The sequence below is a fragment of the Battus philenor genome, unplaced genomic scaffold (genome assembly GCF_028537555.1).
Source record: "Battus philenor isolate CCGP_79_NKW_IND1 unplaced genomic scaffold, ilBatPhil1.0.hap1 SCAF_25, whole genome shotgun sequence".
NCBI lineage: Eukaryota > Metazoa > Arthropoda > Insecta > Lepidoptera > Papilionidae > Battus > Battus philenor.
In genome coordinates this window covers 603,275-618,589 of record NW_027181688.1, presented here as the reverse complement: position 1 = coordinate 618,589, position 15,315 = coordinate 603,275, and the positions used below count along the sequence as shown (strand labels likewise).

At 39.7% G+C, this 15,315-nt stretch overlaps 2 protein-coding genes across 4 annotated transcripts in view; one reads left to right on the top strand and one right to left on the bottom strand.

Moving 5' to 3' along the window:
- Opa1 (Opa1 mitochondrial dynamin like GTPase) overlaps nt 1-7,373 on the top strand; it is a 28,208-nt gene extending 20,835 nt beyond the window's left edge. For 2 of the 3 annotated variants that reach the window (XM_068768235.1, XM_068768232.1), the window contains exons 15-21: nt 2,400-2,614; nt 3,085-3,226; nt 3,740-3,953; nt 4,269-4,350; nt 4,741-4,875; nt 5,937-6,006; nt 7,232-7,373. In XM_068768235.1, coding sequence (XP_068624336.1) covers nt 2,400-2,614; nt 3,085-3,226; nt 3,740-3,953; nt 4,269-4,350; nt 4,741-4,875; nt 5,937-6,006; nt 7,232-7,296 — 923 coding nt within the window. In that variant the 3' untranslated portion in view covers nt 7,297-7,373. The remainder of the gene's footprint in view (nt 1-2,399; nt 2,615-3,084; nt 3,227-3,739; nt 3,954-4,268; nt 4,351-4,740; nt 4,876-5,936; nt 6,007-7,231) is intronic. The other variant, XM_068768233.1, reaches the window with a different exon arrangement.
- A 2,017-nt stretch (nt 7,374-9,390) lies between these two features.
- On the bottom strand, nt 9,391-14,475 carry LOC137924899 (uncharacterized). Its single transcript, XM_068768291.1, has 2 exons — nt 14,366-14,475; nt 9,391-13,142 (listed from the first exon to the last, which is right to left on the bottom strand). The coding sequence occupies exon 2, from the start codon at nt 13,140-13,142 to the stop codon at nt 9,522-9,524; it is 3,621 nt and encodes a 1,206-aa protein (XP_068624392.1). The 5' UTR covers nt 14,366-14,475; the 3' UTR covers nt 9,391-9,521.
- Nucleotides 14,476-15,315: the final 840 nt, after the last annotated feature.

The window sequence follows — 15,315 nt, the reverse complement described above, 5'->3', positions numbered from 1 at the left end:
CTCCAATAGACTCATTCCTCTCGTCATATTCGCACCAGGCACTACGTAATCATTGACCAGATGTTTTAAACCCATAGCATCCACTATGGTCGTGTGAATTAGAGATTTACTTACTTAAATACTTTATTCTGTCATCGCAGAAGCGCCTGTTGTTAAGCAAGTAAAGTTCAAACATAAGGATCCGAATGACCTGACCACTTTGGAGCCGGATCCCTATGACTTCGACTTCAGTAAGCCGTCATGCGTTTATCGTACCATAGCGAAGAAATACATTACGTCATCAACAGCGGCGCACCGAACAGGGGAATCCCACGCTAGCGTTCTATATTTAAATCGGGCAAAAGAGGGCGTTCTAGTCGCTTTGTAATTGGCTGACGGTTTCCATTGGTTGAATATTCATTTGATAGTTTCACACTTCTATTCTAGACTTCGTTTTGTCATGACCTCCAAGATCTACCGTGATGGAATCCCAAATTGGTGAAACCCTCGTGATGAATGCGCCACTGATGATGACTTAATATGTTCCTGCAGAGATTTTTAAAGTAGAAATAGAAAATTTTAAAGATGTATCAGTAAAGTATTGGTTGTAATTAATTTTATTTTTATTTATGTATTAAATAGAGAAAGGAAAGTAATTTAGTTTTTGAAAATATATCATCAGTGTCTAAAACTTCGAGAATATTCCTTAAAATTACACCAAGGGTGTTCAAAAACGCCTGCAAGGTTAAACTATGATAACAGTTTATTAAATGTTATGATTACTACTCCTGGAACATCCCCTATGTTGTAGTGGGATCAGCTCTTTCAGGTTGTGGCGTGGCAACGAAAGCGTAAGATATAATTTTGTAACTCTTTGCGTTTTAAAATGAAACGGCTATGAATGCGTTCACGAGAGTGAGTCGATTTTATTGCACGCGAGTGTAATTTGAGAACCTCAATAATTTAGAAAATCATTTTCGAATTAGATATGTGGAAGGTGGTCCTGGTGAAACCTAGTGATATTGTAAACTAAGCCCTTGAAGTTTAAGTTGAAAGAAGGTTTAAAAAAAACTTAAAATGAACTTTAAAATGGTATTTACTAAATAAATGTAATACTTTTATACGATATATATTAGTAGGTAGCTATGTGTATTTATAAGGATATATATTGTAGCCATAATTGTAATTATTCATTTAGAACGAGCATTAAAATAAAAATCACTATCGTATTTTGTAATTAAAATATAGATAAACATATATATAGCAGTCTGTATAAATAATGTTACAAATCACGAGGTACAGAACCCTCTAAACAATAAACACTGAACCCTATGATCAAGAACACGCGTGAAATTGAAGTTATTTTTAAAAATTTTGTGTACGGTTCTCGGATATTATAACCGAGTATTATCTCGAACTTACTAGAACCTTATCCGTTGTATAAATAGGTGTACTCCCCATGTCGACAGTTCAGTGTTGTTTTTCGAGTTATAAAGATCTACGATCAGCGATACAAAGTGACTATTTGGTAAGTTATTTAGACAGTAATTTATTGAGCGATTTGGAAGCGTAGTTTGGACTAAGCGAAAGTATACTTTGTGTTAAAGTAGGGTGACCATCTAATTTGTGAACCAGTGATGTTTCATTCCGAATCAGAACTCACAGTACGTAACAATAATATACTACTAATTTAAAATAAAATCATTAAAGTTGTAGTTACTTCAACTATAGCGCGAGGCAATCGACTGACAGCGCCATCTATCGTTACTGCCCGAAATCTAAGCGATTCAACAGATAAACTACAACTTTTTTACGCAAATATGGTTCAGCCGGATCGTTTTCTTCCTTGAATGCTGCTTTTATGGTTAATCAATCATAGAAGCGTTGCTGAAGTTCCTTCTATCACTTCTCCCAGCGGTAACGCTTAGCTGGTAGTAGTGATATTATCCAGGCAATAGTAAACTACCGTCGGAATGCTATGCGAGTAATATTGATGTCACAGCTCAAGCCGAGGTACCCTTATGGAGGATCTTGACTCTAGATACACCATAGAGCGTCCACATAAGATGTTTACGAGCTCTGTGACCTACTAATCCAGAAAAATAGCAGTTGTCACATCGGATATATAGAAATTGCACCAAATAAAATATTTCTTGGGCAAGCAAAACCATACTGCGATGTGTGTTAAAAAAAAAAACTAGTGGCGCCATCTGTTATCGTATAGCTGAACTAATAAACCCAATCCGAGGGGTCTTTCGGACACCTTCGAGCATAGCTGGACTAAGAGTCTAGATCTAGGCGTCCTCTGTGTCCTGCCATATCAGGAACTGCCTGACATTTAGGAAGCAATGAAATTTTCAATAAATTCATCATTAGCAAAGGTAAAAAATGTATTGCAATTATGTTTGTGTGTGCCTTAGACAAGTTCAACACGTCGGTGGACATAAAGCTGAGGGAGTGGGCAGAAGGGGAGTTGCCCACGGCGTCTGTACGCGCTGGTCGCGAGGCGCTACGCGAGGAGTTCACCGGACTGATGGGACGGAACGCGGAGTCCGATCCTGTGTACGAACCAGTGAAGCAGGCGGCAGTTGAAGAGGCACTCAGGAGGCACACTTGGGAAGAACGCGCACAGGATGTGAGTGGAAGTCATTTATACCTCATATCATATTACGCCTTATAAAAATGTACCCAGTGTAAACGCATCTTTAGATTGTGGTCACTCACTGCAATCGTATACAAGATGTCAAATAAAATTATTCTATATGTATAAACGAATAAATCCTTTATCAAGGTTATAAAGAGATTTAAGCTCTCTCTCTCTTTCTCGCTCTCGCCCTCTGTCTCTCTCTCCAAAAATCTTTCGCAAACTGAAAATAAGACGTTTTTCGAAAACTGTTACTTATAAACACACCCATATATTTATAGACATACATATATATAAATATATAAGTGTGTGTATATGTATGTATATGTATATCTTGCCGGTATTAAATTCGTCATTATACATAAAATTTATAAATAAATAATAATTGAGAGCTTATAGAATAAAGAGCAAGCTTATAGAAATAAGAGCATCCGACGAACATGGTTCTGGTGATGATGCAGGTGCTGAGGGTGCTCCAGCTGAACGCGCTACAGGATAGATGCGTGGCGTCGCGCGCCGACTGGGACGCAGCCGTGTCTTTGATGGAGACAGCTCTGCGTGAGCGCCTCGCTTCTGTTGACGACGAGCTGAAGACCCTCACAGGTGACGCTGGTGGTTCATATTTCATCATCATTTCAGAAGGTCCACTACTGAACCTACGTTAATCCAGTAAAACTTTGACCAGGCGAGATGTCCACCTTGAACTCTATTGAGGTGTTCAAGCATGCAATAGTCTAGTGGGTCGACAAGTGGCAGTTCTGGATTGGAGACCAAGAACCTTCAGACGCACCCACTAGGTGGATAGATGAAGATATCGTTGAAGACGCTAAATCAGTTTTTCTAACAACTTTTCATATGCCATGCCCCACCTTATCCTTTCCAAAATTCATACACCCTCCCTATGTAACATATATATGTCTTATATTAAAGCAAAAGAGTTAAACTCGTGTCGAGTCCTCATTTCAATTGCCCCCCTGTGGGATGTGGGCAAGACATTGCGCTAGACGAACCCACTTCCAGTTGACCTTATGTTATATCTATAGGGGGGAGCCCTATGTTCAGCAGAGAATGGATCAAATGAAAATGATACGTCAATTATATGAATCAAAATTCCAGGTCCAGGACTGAAAGAGAGGTGGCTGTACTGGCAGTCGAGTTCAGAGGAACAGAAGCGACGTGCAGAGGTGCGGGGTGAGCTTGAACGCCTGGGTTCCACGAGACCAGCGCTGGCGTACGACGAGCTGGTGGCCGTGCGCGACAACCTCCGTCGCCGTGGCGTTGAAGTAGACAACGAATACATACGGGAGACATGGAGACCTGTTTACCTGAAGTGAGTTTACCAATCCTACCGCTAACCTATGTATATGTTAAACTAATTATACAATTATATATTAACAAAATTAAAAAAAATATTATATATATATATTAACAAAAACTAATTATTGTGTACTATCTGTCTTTGCCCAGCTGTGAGCGCAGAACAGTTGAAATGATGAATTTATTCCTAGTCACTATACCATAAATGGCACTTACGACCGGTCAACGTGACAATCTTTGGAGGAAGTTTATGCCTTGCGGTGGGCATCAATCGGCTGAAAAGAAGAAGTCGCACTTCCAGAAATGTGATTGCATGTTAATGTTGCAGGAACTTCCTGCAGCGCGCACAGACGCGAGCGCGGGACTGCAAGAAGAGCTTCTACCTGTACAGTCAGCAGAACGGAACCGGGGTGAGTTGGCCTTGTATAGATAAACGTTTTAATATGTTACCACAGTTGTAACTTGCTGAAGAATGACTCTCTGTTAGTTTTACAGTGACCGTAACCACTGTACCGCTTCGTACTCCTAGTTGGAAGATAAAGGAAGAAGTCTTTTTTATAGACCATACAGATTTTATTGACTCGTGTAAACAAATCCTTATGTCGTAATAGTAACTCTGTCCGGTAAATAAAGGATAGTTAATAAAAGAATCGGTGAATAAATATGAAATATATCCAAAGCTAACAATGTCGAAATGCCGATGACGGTCTATGCTTCCTAGGTAGAGGGAGTTAGTGTCACAAGAAAAATAAAGCATTCAATAAATATCGGAGATGTGATTGTAAAGTCGTCTGTCGCAGAAGGAGTGCTGCGAGGTGGTGATGTTCTGGCGCGTCCAGTCCACGCTGCGCACCACGGCCAACGCGCTGCGTCAGCAAATTGGCAACCGTGAGGCAGCGCGCCTCGACCGCGAGCTGCGCGAGGTGCTCGACGAGGTAAGCGCTCACACAACACACTGTTACACCATACCCATCCTGCTCCAACTCCTCCAACATACCTCTCACGCTCTCTCTCACCACTGAACCTTCATAATACAAAACTTTTGTCTCGCTTTTGAACTGTCTTGGCCTCTCGTTCCCACTACACTGTTTGACCTCTTTCATACCATACCAGTAACTCTCTGTCTCTCTCGCTAGTCCTACGCCTTTAGCCTCCCTCATACTACACCATTGCATCCACGTATTACCACACCTTTGCCTCTCCCTTTTTTCACCTTGTGGGACCTCCTTCGTACCTAACTATTATCTCTCTCTCTCTCTCTCTTGTCCTACGCCATTGCATTCCCTTGTACCATACCATTACACCTACTTAATACAAAACCATTGCACCTAACTAATGCAACACTTTTGCCTCTCCCTTTTACCACACAGTGTGATCTCCTTTGTACCATACCATTATCTCTTTCCCTTGTCCTACGTCATTGCTCCTAATAGTATCATACCCTTAAACCTCCCTAATACAATGCTTTTGCCTTGCTCATGTACTATGTTTTGCTCTCTCTCCAACTACACCGTGGCACCTCCTTCGTACTACACGATTACTTCTTTTTCTCTCTCTCGTTCTACTTTTTAGCCCTCTCTTGTACCACCACACCATTGTATCTACCTAATATAACCTCTTTGCCTCTCCCTTCTACCACACTGTGGGACCTCCTTCGTACCACACCATTGTACCTACTTAATACCACACCTTTGTCTTGCTCTTGTACCATGTCTTTGCCTCTTCCTCCAACTATATTGTGGGTCCTCCTTCATATCAAACCATTTCCTCTCTTTCATATCATACTACAACTTCACCCTCATACCGCGCTACTGCCTCCACCCCCATTACAACTCCCCATGTATTACACCATCACCTGATCCTATCTACCTGATACTGAACTATTCTCATCGCTCTTCCTCCCTTCATACCACATTATTGACCATTAAATAAAGTTTCAATGTTGTAATAAGAATAACCTTTAATATTATGTATAAAAAAACTTATTCGTTTCCAGATGGCGTCGGACCCTGAACTGAAGAAGAAGCTCCTCTCGGGCAGGAGGGTCGAACTCGCGGAAGAACTGAGTAAGTTCACCCTTTTCTAATATTAATTCACAAATAATAACGTTATTAGGTATTTAATGCTGGTATTTAGCATTTTAGTCACGCGGTGAGACAACGCACATGAGATATATAAGAACAAATGGCTTGACGTCCGTTTACCTAACATCTCAAAACGTAACCAGCACTTGCACCTACATTATTTTCAAGCAATCCGAAGTGGCATATATAAGGCTTGAAGGGGGAAGGCAGAAGTTGGGAAAATATCATCTCGAGCCTTCCGAAGACCTTGGCAAGGTCACCTGTCTATCTTGAAGTACTACGCTGCGCTTGCCGGTCTGTCATCTCGACTCCAGAACCTTAAGGCTCTAGGGAACATTTATTCTTAGCGCCATGTGATCTGCCCACTGCCAATTTGACTTGCCAATCCGCTGGCTTGCCATGTGACCTACTAACTGCCTCTACGACTTACCAATCTGCTGGGGCGCCATGTGACTTGCCCATTGCCTCTACGACTTACCAATCTGCTGGGTTGCCATGTGACTTACCAACTGCCTCTACGACTTGTTAATCTGCTGGGGCGCCATGTGACTTGCCCATTGCCTCTACGACTTACCAATCTGCTGGGGCGCCATGTGACTTGCCCATTGCCTCTACGACTAAACAATCTGCTGGGGCGCCATGTGACTTGCCCATTGCCTCTACGACTTACCAATCTGCTGGGTTGCCATGTGACTTACCAACTGCCTCTACGACTTGTTAATCTGCTGGGGCGCCATGTGACTTGCCCATTGCCTCTACGACTTACCAATCTGCTGGGGCGCCATGTGACTTGCCCATTGCCTCTACGACTTACCAATCTGCTGGGGCGCCATGTGACTTACCAACTGCCTCTACGACTTGTTAATCTGCTGGGGCGCCATGTGACTTGCCCATTGCCTCTACGACTTACCAATCTGCTGGGGCGCCATGTGACTTACCAACTGCCTCTACGACTTGTTAATCTGCTGGGGCGCCATGTGACTTGCCCATTGCCTCTACGACTTACCAATCTGCTGGGGCGCCATGTGACTTGCCCATTGCCACTGCATATCGCAAATCTGCTGGTGCGCATTGCGATCTACCCACTGCCACTTTGACTTACCAACCCACTGGACTGTGTGATTTACTTTCAATCGTCTACGGATCTCCTAGTTTCTGAATGAATTTATTAAAGGGAATTAAATTTATGTTTTGCATTCGTTTTCAGAGCGAGTGCGCCAGGTCCAGGAGAAACTGGAGGAGTTCATAGAGGCCCTGAACAAGGAGAAGTAGATCTTCCCGTGTATATTAGTCGAGGAACTTGTTTAGTTATACGCTATATGTATGTATTATGTTATTTAACGGTTCGATCTAAGTTATATTTTTAATAAAATAAAATGTTACGAACTCATTTATGTGTTTTATTTATTTTAATGTACATTTCGTATTTTATTTTTCATATTTCGTAATTCGTTTTTCACTGTTGGATGTGGGACGTTATAATTTGTCCTCTTTTTTCCTTCACGGAATCTATATTGCTTTCTCTTTCTCTCATTTCATAAGCATTATTGTCATTCAATCATGTACATTACCTTTAGCTACGTAGTTCCGGAGCGGGATAACAGATGGCGCCACAGTGAACAACTAAAAACTTGCGGTGTTGAATTTCGCGACGCGTGTACAATTTTTAACCATGTACGTATACTCTTCTGAAGGCTTCATAGGGACATGTTTATTGCATCCAAAACTTGTCACCTAGTCCATCATTAATAACAGGTTGTCAAATATCTCCCTTCCGCTTTTTTGCTCATTATTCAATGCTTTATAAAAAGTGTTACAGTGATCAGATTTAGTTCAAATATGCGCCGTTTTGTTCGATAATCTGTTTCCATCTAGACGGCAACTTCATAATACCTCCCTCGTAGAAGCCCCCCTCCTTATTTGCGAAGAACTCGGACAGCCACTTTTCACAAACCTCTTTTGAGTTCAACTTTACACCACCAAGGGCGTTCGCCATGGACAGGAACAGGTGGTAATCACTTGGCGCTATGTCCGGGCTATATGGTGGATGTGATAAAACCTCCCATCCGAGCTCCCGTAGGGAGGGAGATATTTGACTACCTTTTATATCAGCAAATAGACAACCACTGCAAGGTATAGATAGAAGATAGATCTTCCCGTAAGAATGCTACGATGTCTGGTCTTGTACTGCCCGCGATCGTAACTATGTCCTAGGTACTCTCGGCCTGAGCGATTAAAGTCTTTATGATATCATAATTTAAAATACATCTTTTTAAATAACTTTTATTTAGAAACATCAAAAATATAAAAATATTATCAAACAACATAAATATACACTTTAAAATACTTTCATAATACTTGTTACAATAAATACACTTTTGTTTGAGAGCTTATTTTTCAAAAATCAATTTCACCTGTATCCAAAAATAAAAATCTAAACTATAATTCATATATTATAAACAATATTCCAAAAATTGTGTAAATAAAATGATAACAAAATAAAAAAAATCAGACCGTTATACATTTAGAGAGGTAGGGATGGTATTTAAAAATAACTCGTGTCAACTACACGGCATATGATTTGGCACGTCAATTTTTTACAAAACTAAATCTAGTAGATTTTTCTATACGATGATTTTGCCGAGGTGCCAAATCAAAAGCCGAGTGCTATGCCATCAATAAATGCAAGCCAATACAAATCTTGCGACGAACCACCGCTGTCTTCTGACATACACTACAATAAATTGCATACAAAACATATATATCTGAGTAAAAATAATGTGCAATTAACAAAATATTTTGATCACGCTAGAGAAATAATAATACACTTATTATAAAATTATTAATAAATCTTTGGGCACCCAACTGTGCGATGGTCAAGTGAGGGCTCTTACGTAAGCACCCATAAATTTGTGGGCGCTTTGATGATGGAGATGGTGAGGAACTATTGAAATGGTCATACATGATCACGGCAATTCTACTGTGGGTCTTACTAGGGCCTTCCTAAAGTCTGAATTAGAAGTGTCTGTTATATCTATGTAAGCAAGAATTATATTTCTGTGGAATTCCCCTTTTGAATGCGACGTTATGTTGCTGCTGCCCTACCAACTACACTAATGATAAAATGAAAAGAATCAAACAAATTAAGGAAGAAAAAGCTAAATACATAATTGAAAATCACAGGCAAATTCTATATGCCCATTTGCTAGCTAAAACAAGTTGTAGGTGGATGAACACTGAACACGATTATTCTAGATGTCTTGTAGTGATACTAGAGGGACCTAGGTTCAGGCCTGGCTAGAGCAGCGCAGAACGAAGTTCGAAGTAGTTAGACCCACGATTTCAACTAAGGACTCGAAACTATAGATATGGCCTATGACGTGACATGACAAAAATGATAATGAGAGATGATGACCTGGTTAATGTGAACACAGCTTTCTAATTAGAAAACAAAGCAAAGGTGATTAGTTGTATTAAAATGACATTTAGCAGGAGAATCACCGCAACATTGGCGGAGGAAGCAGAGGATGGAAAAGACTAATTTCAGTAAAGTTCGAATACATATCCGCGTATAAAAAGAACTTCATTATCTTATCATCGGATCCCTTCAAACGTTTCATCAGCTCCTTTCGTTCCGGATCATCATCGTGCTCCGCGTGTTCCCGGTGAAGTATGTTCTGAGCGATCAACAACGCTTCAGTGTTGCCAGCTTCTATCAAGCCTTTAACAAATGCACTGACAAACTTTTTCTTGTTCGCGTTGTGATGGAACTGGTCGTTTATTATCTTCATCAGCTTGTTCTGATAGAGAAATGTGACGGAATCGAAGTATTTCGACTTCAACTCTTGAATTTCTTTACCGACGTATGCACCGAAGATATATCCAACAGCTGTCGCTCCTTCGTTTCGTTTTACCTTTGTATTTGTAAAATTCTCGGGATTCTCTTTCAAACAGCGACTAATTGACTTGTAATACAGCATTGTTGCGTGGATGACGACAAAAGTTTTAAAGAATCCTTCCATTGGCAATGATTTTCTTAAATCCGTTGCAATCCTTTCTAGAACGGGCAAACATGAAATTGTTTCATTAAAGAAGACCTTGTGATATTTCAGAGCGTTAGTGAATTCATCCAAGTACTGCTCAACAGACTCGATATTATTCTTCAAAGCTGAGGTCAGACGATCAAGAAATGGTTCCCATACACCTTCAAGACGTTCCTTCTGTTCTGTTTCGTTCTTACCGAGCAGCAAATATTTAGCAACAACACGAGATCTCATGCAGTACGGCATTTTATATTGGAAATTGTCTTCTGACACAAACTCTGGCGTGAACTCCGTAAGAAAATCTTCAATCACCTTCCTAATTACATCAGGGTCTACTTCCCATAGTATATTCTCGAGTCTACAAAGAATAGGGAACGTTTTGTTCTTAGATATTCTCTGGAAAGCAATGAAGATATCTGTCCAATATTTAGCTTGAATATCCGACGGGATATAATTTGCGTTTTCGAGAGATTTCTGCAACTGACGGCGTTGCTCCACAGATAAATCTATAATGGCTAAAGCAGGGGAAACACCACGCCATACTGCACTATTCACTTTATCAGATTTGTTTCTTCTGAAGTAAGAAAGAGCTTTCTTCACCGCTGCAGCCGGACGTTTGGCTCGGACCTTCTCATAAATTTCTACAAGATTCTTACTCCTTTCGGCAAGTGTCAATGCAAGTTTTAGAGTCTTTCTCCACTCTAGTGACTTCTGTATATATTTCTCAACGTCTACAGCTCTGCAAACAAGTATCTTGTTAGCGATTGCCTTAGCGCCAATTTGCTGCCAATCCCTCGTGTCGACATCCAAAGACCTGGCGAGGTGGTAGTTAGATTGCAACGCCGCTGCCATTTGTCTTTTTGGATTCCCTTTTGTCTCCTTCTGGTATTCGTCAATAAGAGAAGCAACATCAACGTGTAGAAAAGCCAGCGGTCGAGCGAGAGACACGTGCGGCTCGCTGGACGCAACATTGGACGCCGCCTCAACGTACAACGCAGCTAACCCCTTCTCCTCTCCAAAGTACAGAGACAGCTTCTTAAGAAAACCATCAAAGTTGAACGAATGACTTTTAAGTGATTCTTCGAAAGCCTCCGTCGAATTGAGAACTGTTGAATCGTGACGCAGTGCGTTTATATAGGACTCATTCGTTTGGAAGGAGGCGAAGTTTTCACGAAACAGTTCACGACGAGCGATGCGCATGTTGTACACGCGGGGCAGGAGATATTCTGCGGAAGATGGATCCCGTCGGATGGACGCCACTATAACGTCCACTGCGCCTGGACAGTCCTTTGCGTTTAAATTTAATCCCGATAGCGCATCTAGCAACACTTGTACGCGATCCTGCGCTTCACTTGGCTCTGTGGCAGAAGTCGCACTGGCTATTAGCAAGGCTGGTAGACGCACCTTTACAACACGCTTCTCTGGTGCATTCAATTTATAATCTGTAAAGGTGGTAAAATTGTCCAAGAACGCCGCGCTTAAAACATCCGGACATTCTTCTCCCGAGATCAACACTCTTAAAAGCGCTGCATGCAATCCTTCGCGGCATATCAACGGCTGGCTGCCATCCAGTCCTAAATCTCGTCCGAACTCTAGCAGAAGATTCCAAGCATCTGTGTTGAGCCGCCATACACACGCGCGCACAACTAAGCTCCGCATAATAGTGGCCCGCAAGTTACTCGGTTCGTTGTTGTGCCTCTCGACAACAAAACGCAACAATTTCTCGATCTGGTCCATGTTCTCACCGCATTTGCTGACCAACACGAGCATCATGAATTCTCTATTCTTCACAGAACCCTCAGCCGCCAACTGCTTCCGGAGCTCGAACATTGTCCGTTCGAAACTAAAGAATCTGTAGCGATCGAAGAGTTCATCTAGCAGGGTTTTTCTCGGAGCGATAACACAATCCATTGCAGCACACATAGGAGGTATGGGTTCAAAACCTCCCTTTCTCTTTTTTATGCATCGTTTAAACATTCTCTGCTCGTAAACCTTATAATATTCAGGCTGGTGTTGAATGTCATCAAACACGGTTTCAGAATTTTCCATTTTCGGAGGCGACGGTATCGGATAGGGCCAGTCCTTCATTACCTCGCCGATGTCTTTAGTAACGAACACCTTCTTTTTGAACGCCGATCTCTCCTCGCTGTTTATCCTTTTAATAAAAGGTTCCACGTTCTTGTAGGAGAGCCAATTGCCCAGGTATTCCGCCCGCGCCAACTTCAGAACGAGCTCCTTATTGTCATCACTACTGAGACATTTAGCCAAAGTAGATTTCTCAAGGATCCAGGCGGCGTATAGTTCTGGTTTGCTGTCAAATCGTTCCTTATGTTTTTTCATGATACGTTCGGTGATGGCAGATGGAAGTGAACCGAATCTTACATGATCATAATACTTCTCGAGGACCGCGAAGTACGTGTCTGGGTCTGATTTCAGAACATATTTACTGCAGTCGAAATACCTTCGTGGATCTCGAATATAACATTGTAATGCATTAGGACTTTTATCGAGGTGTTCGTAATATAGTTTTAAAACATTGGGACAATATTCACATAGTACCTTCAATTGTTTTGGAGTTACTTGGTTCATCACGTTCAGAAACTCCAGTGATATAAATTCCGGAGGGCAGTGACAAAGATATTTTATACTCGTATTGAGATCATTCTTATAGTAATTATAGAACTGTTCACATCTGTGAGGATCCCGTAAGTTGATGATCACCCAGTGTTTCATTTTGTTAACAGCCGTCGTTATCATATTCGGATATAGTTCAGACTCCAGATGATCTGGGTTTATGATGTCTTGATACTTTGTCTCCAAAAGCCAGGTGCATTTTAATGCCCTGCTCACATATAACATGTTGTCACTCTTAAGTGTTTTAATAATAAATTCCACATTACGATGTTTGGAAGCTAAATCTATTTTAAAAATTACATCAACTGGTGATGTTTCTGGTACATCAAGTATAGTTTCTAGAGCAGAGTTTCGATGCGCCTCCTCAATTAAAGAGTTCAAATGTCGATGCCGTTCACCCAGGTTGTCTCCGCGGAGTGTTATTGGCAGGACGGAAGTCATCTGCAAAAATTAAATAACAATTTACCAGAATCGAATTGTTTGATATTCTTCTTGGGAAATGAGATTTTTTTTTTCCTATGTATATGTAAAAATGGTGTTACCTCAGACCGATAGATGGCGCTGGTAGTTGATTAACTCGCGCTTTCGTATGACGTAGGGTATTCGCAAATTAGAACACCGCTTTAAGAGTCCGAATGTATTCATTATCCATGTTTTTACAAAATCAAACGAAAAAAAAGATACAAGAAAATAGAAAAATATAAAGATGTTTTAGTATGCGACTAAATCTCTTTTTGTTTAGCCCTACCTGCAATCAGATTTTTCATAATGCAGTATAATACCACATCTAAATAAAACGTGGTAGAACATAGTACCACAGAAACAACTGGACTACGCTTTAGAAAAGCGGAAGAGGTGGGGACCGAGGAAAAAGGCGTATGAGAGCCGCCACCCTGACCGTAGACGGCCATCTGACTAAACTGAGCGGCCGATACTCCCTCTTCCCCCTCCACCTGTCTTCACACGCACACCTAAGGCGCGGTACAGGTTTCGCGAGTTACAAGCAACTTGAATAAGTAAGCGAACTTTAACATCGCTACCATTAAGCACAAACGTCTGTCACTCTCTTAAGAACCGGCAAGTCTTAAGTTATATTATTATAATTAAATAAATAATAATAACGGGTAGAGTATGCCTAAAGGTATTAAGTCCGCCTATACAAAAATTTTAAAATGAGTATATAAATAAATAATAAATAAGTCTGAAAATACGCCAATTGTTAGGTAAATCAACGACATTATTTGCATGTAAACGCATCCTTACATCATCACTTACTAATGACACAAGTTTTTACTTTTTTTGTATTAACTCTATCCGATGGATATAGTTTAACATATAAAAAACAAAAGCACACAAACGCATTGCTGAAATTAGAACCAAATGAATAATGGAGTCGCAAAAAATAAAATTCACTTCACTACACCAGTGCTCATTATCGAATTAAACATGACGTCAGTAATCCTATAGATAAATAGAAACGTGACGGGTGACTGCACCTGACTTTGTTAAATATAGCATAGTTGGAAATCTAGAAATTTCTTGATAAATAAATAACAAAACCATTTTGAAAATTATAAATTTTACGCACCTTTTGCCACTTTTAACATAAACACAATTAAAACATTTTAAAAACACTAAAGAAAATTAATTGAAAAACTATTTACCTTTTCTATATCCGCTGTTCGAAGACGTGATAATAAGATATATAAATATTACTAATATTAAATCTAAGATAGGAACAATGTTAAATTAAATAGAGATATATTTAACAAGACTAATGTTTATTTAGAAAACTATTGTAGTGAATCATATTATAGATTGTGATTCTTTACACGCATTTACCGTTTCGTTTTGGTCAAACCACCATTATATCAAAATGTGTTTTTTTTATAACTTTATTATGCAAAACTTTTTAAACTTAAATGCAAATAATCTATTTGATTTAAAATAAAGGTTATAAAAAATAATGATCATAAAAAAAACAAACCCGTCAAAAAGATTTTCCTCGTCTCTTTTTGAAAATACTAAAATAGATTTATAGATTGATTAATTGTAATTAATATGTCGATATTCCGTAAAGAATAACATTTGTTCATTTCAAATTTTTACTTTGTGTATAGTTTACGACAGAGAATACATTAGGTTGACAGGTAAATAATTTATTAGGCATTAATTCCACCATTACACTAATTGTTAAAAGGGTTATTAAAAAATATATAAAATATTCATTCTTTTCACATTTTTCAATATTACTATATAATTCATACAGACTATGTTTTGGTTTTACGTTTTAGCCGTAAATAGCTAAATACACATTTTTAACCCTTAATAGCCTGAATTACGAAAGTGATTTTTTTTTAATATCACTGTGTTTGCTTGAGGGTCTCGATGAAGGGAAAAATAGATTTTTTTTTCATTTTCGTTGGAAAGAATATTATACAACAGTAAAATTCGTACAGCCAACCTATAAAAAAACAACAGTAATGTGAACATTCGGTTTAAAAGATTGGTATCAAAATTGAAACTCTAGGCTATTAAGGGTTAAGCAGTAGCTTTAATTTACTTTTTTAAAATAAAGACAGCTTACAGATACAAACATTTTAAATGATTTATG

Coding starts and splice junctions, on each gene's coding strand:
- LOC137924899 (XM_068768291.1), bottom strand. CDS start 13,142: ATGACTTCCGTCCTGCCAATAACACTCCGCGGAGACAACCTGGGTGAA.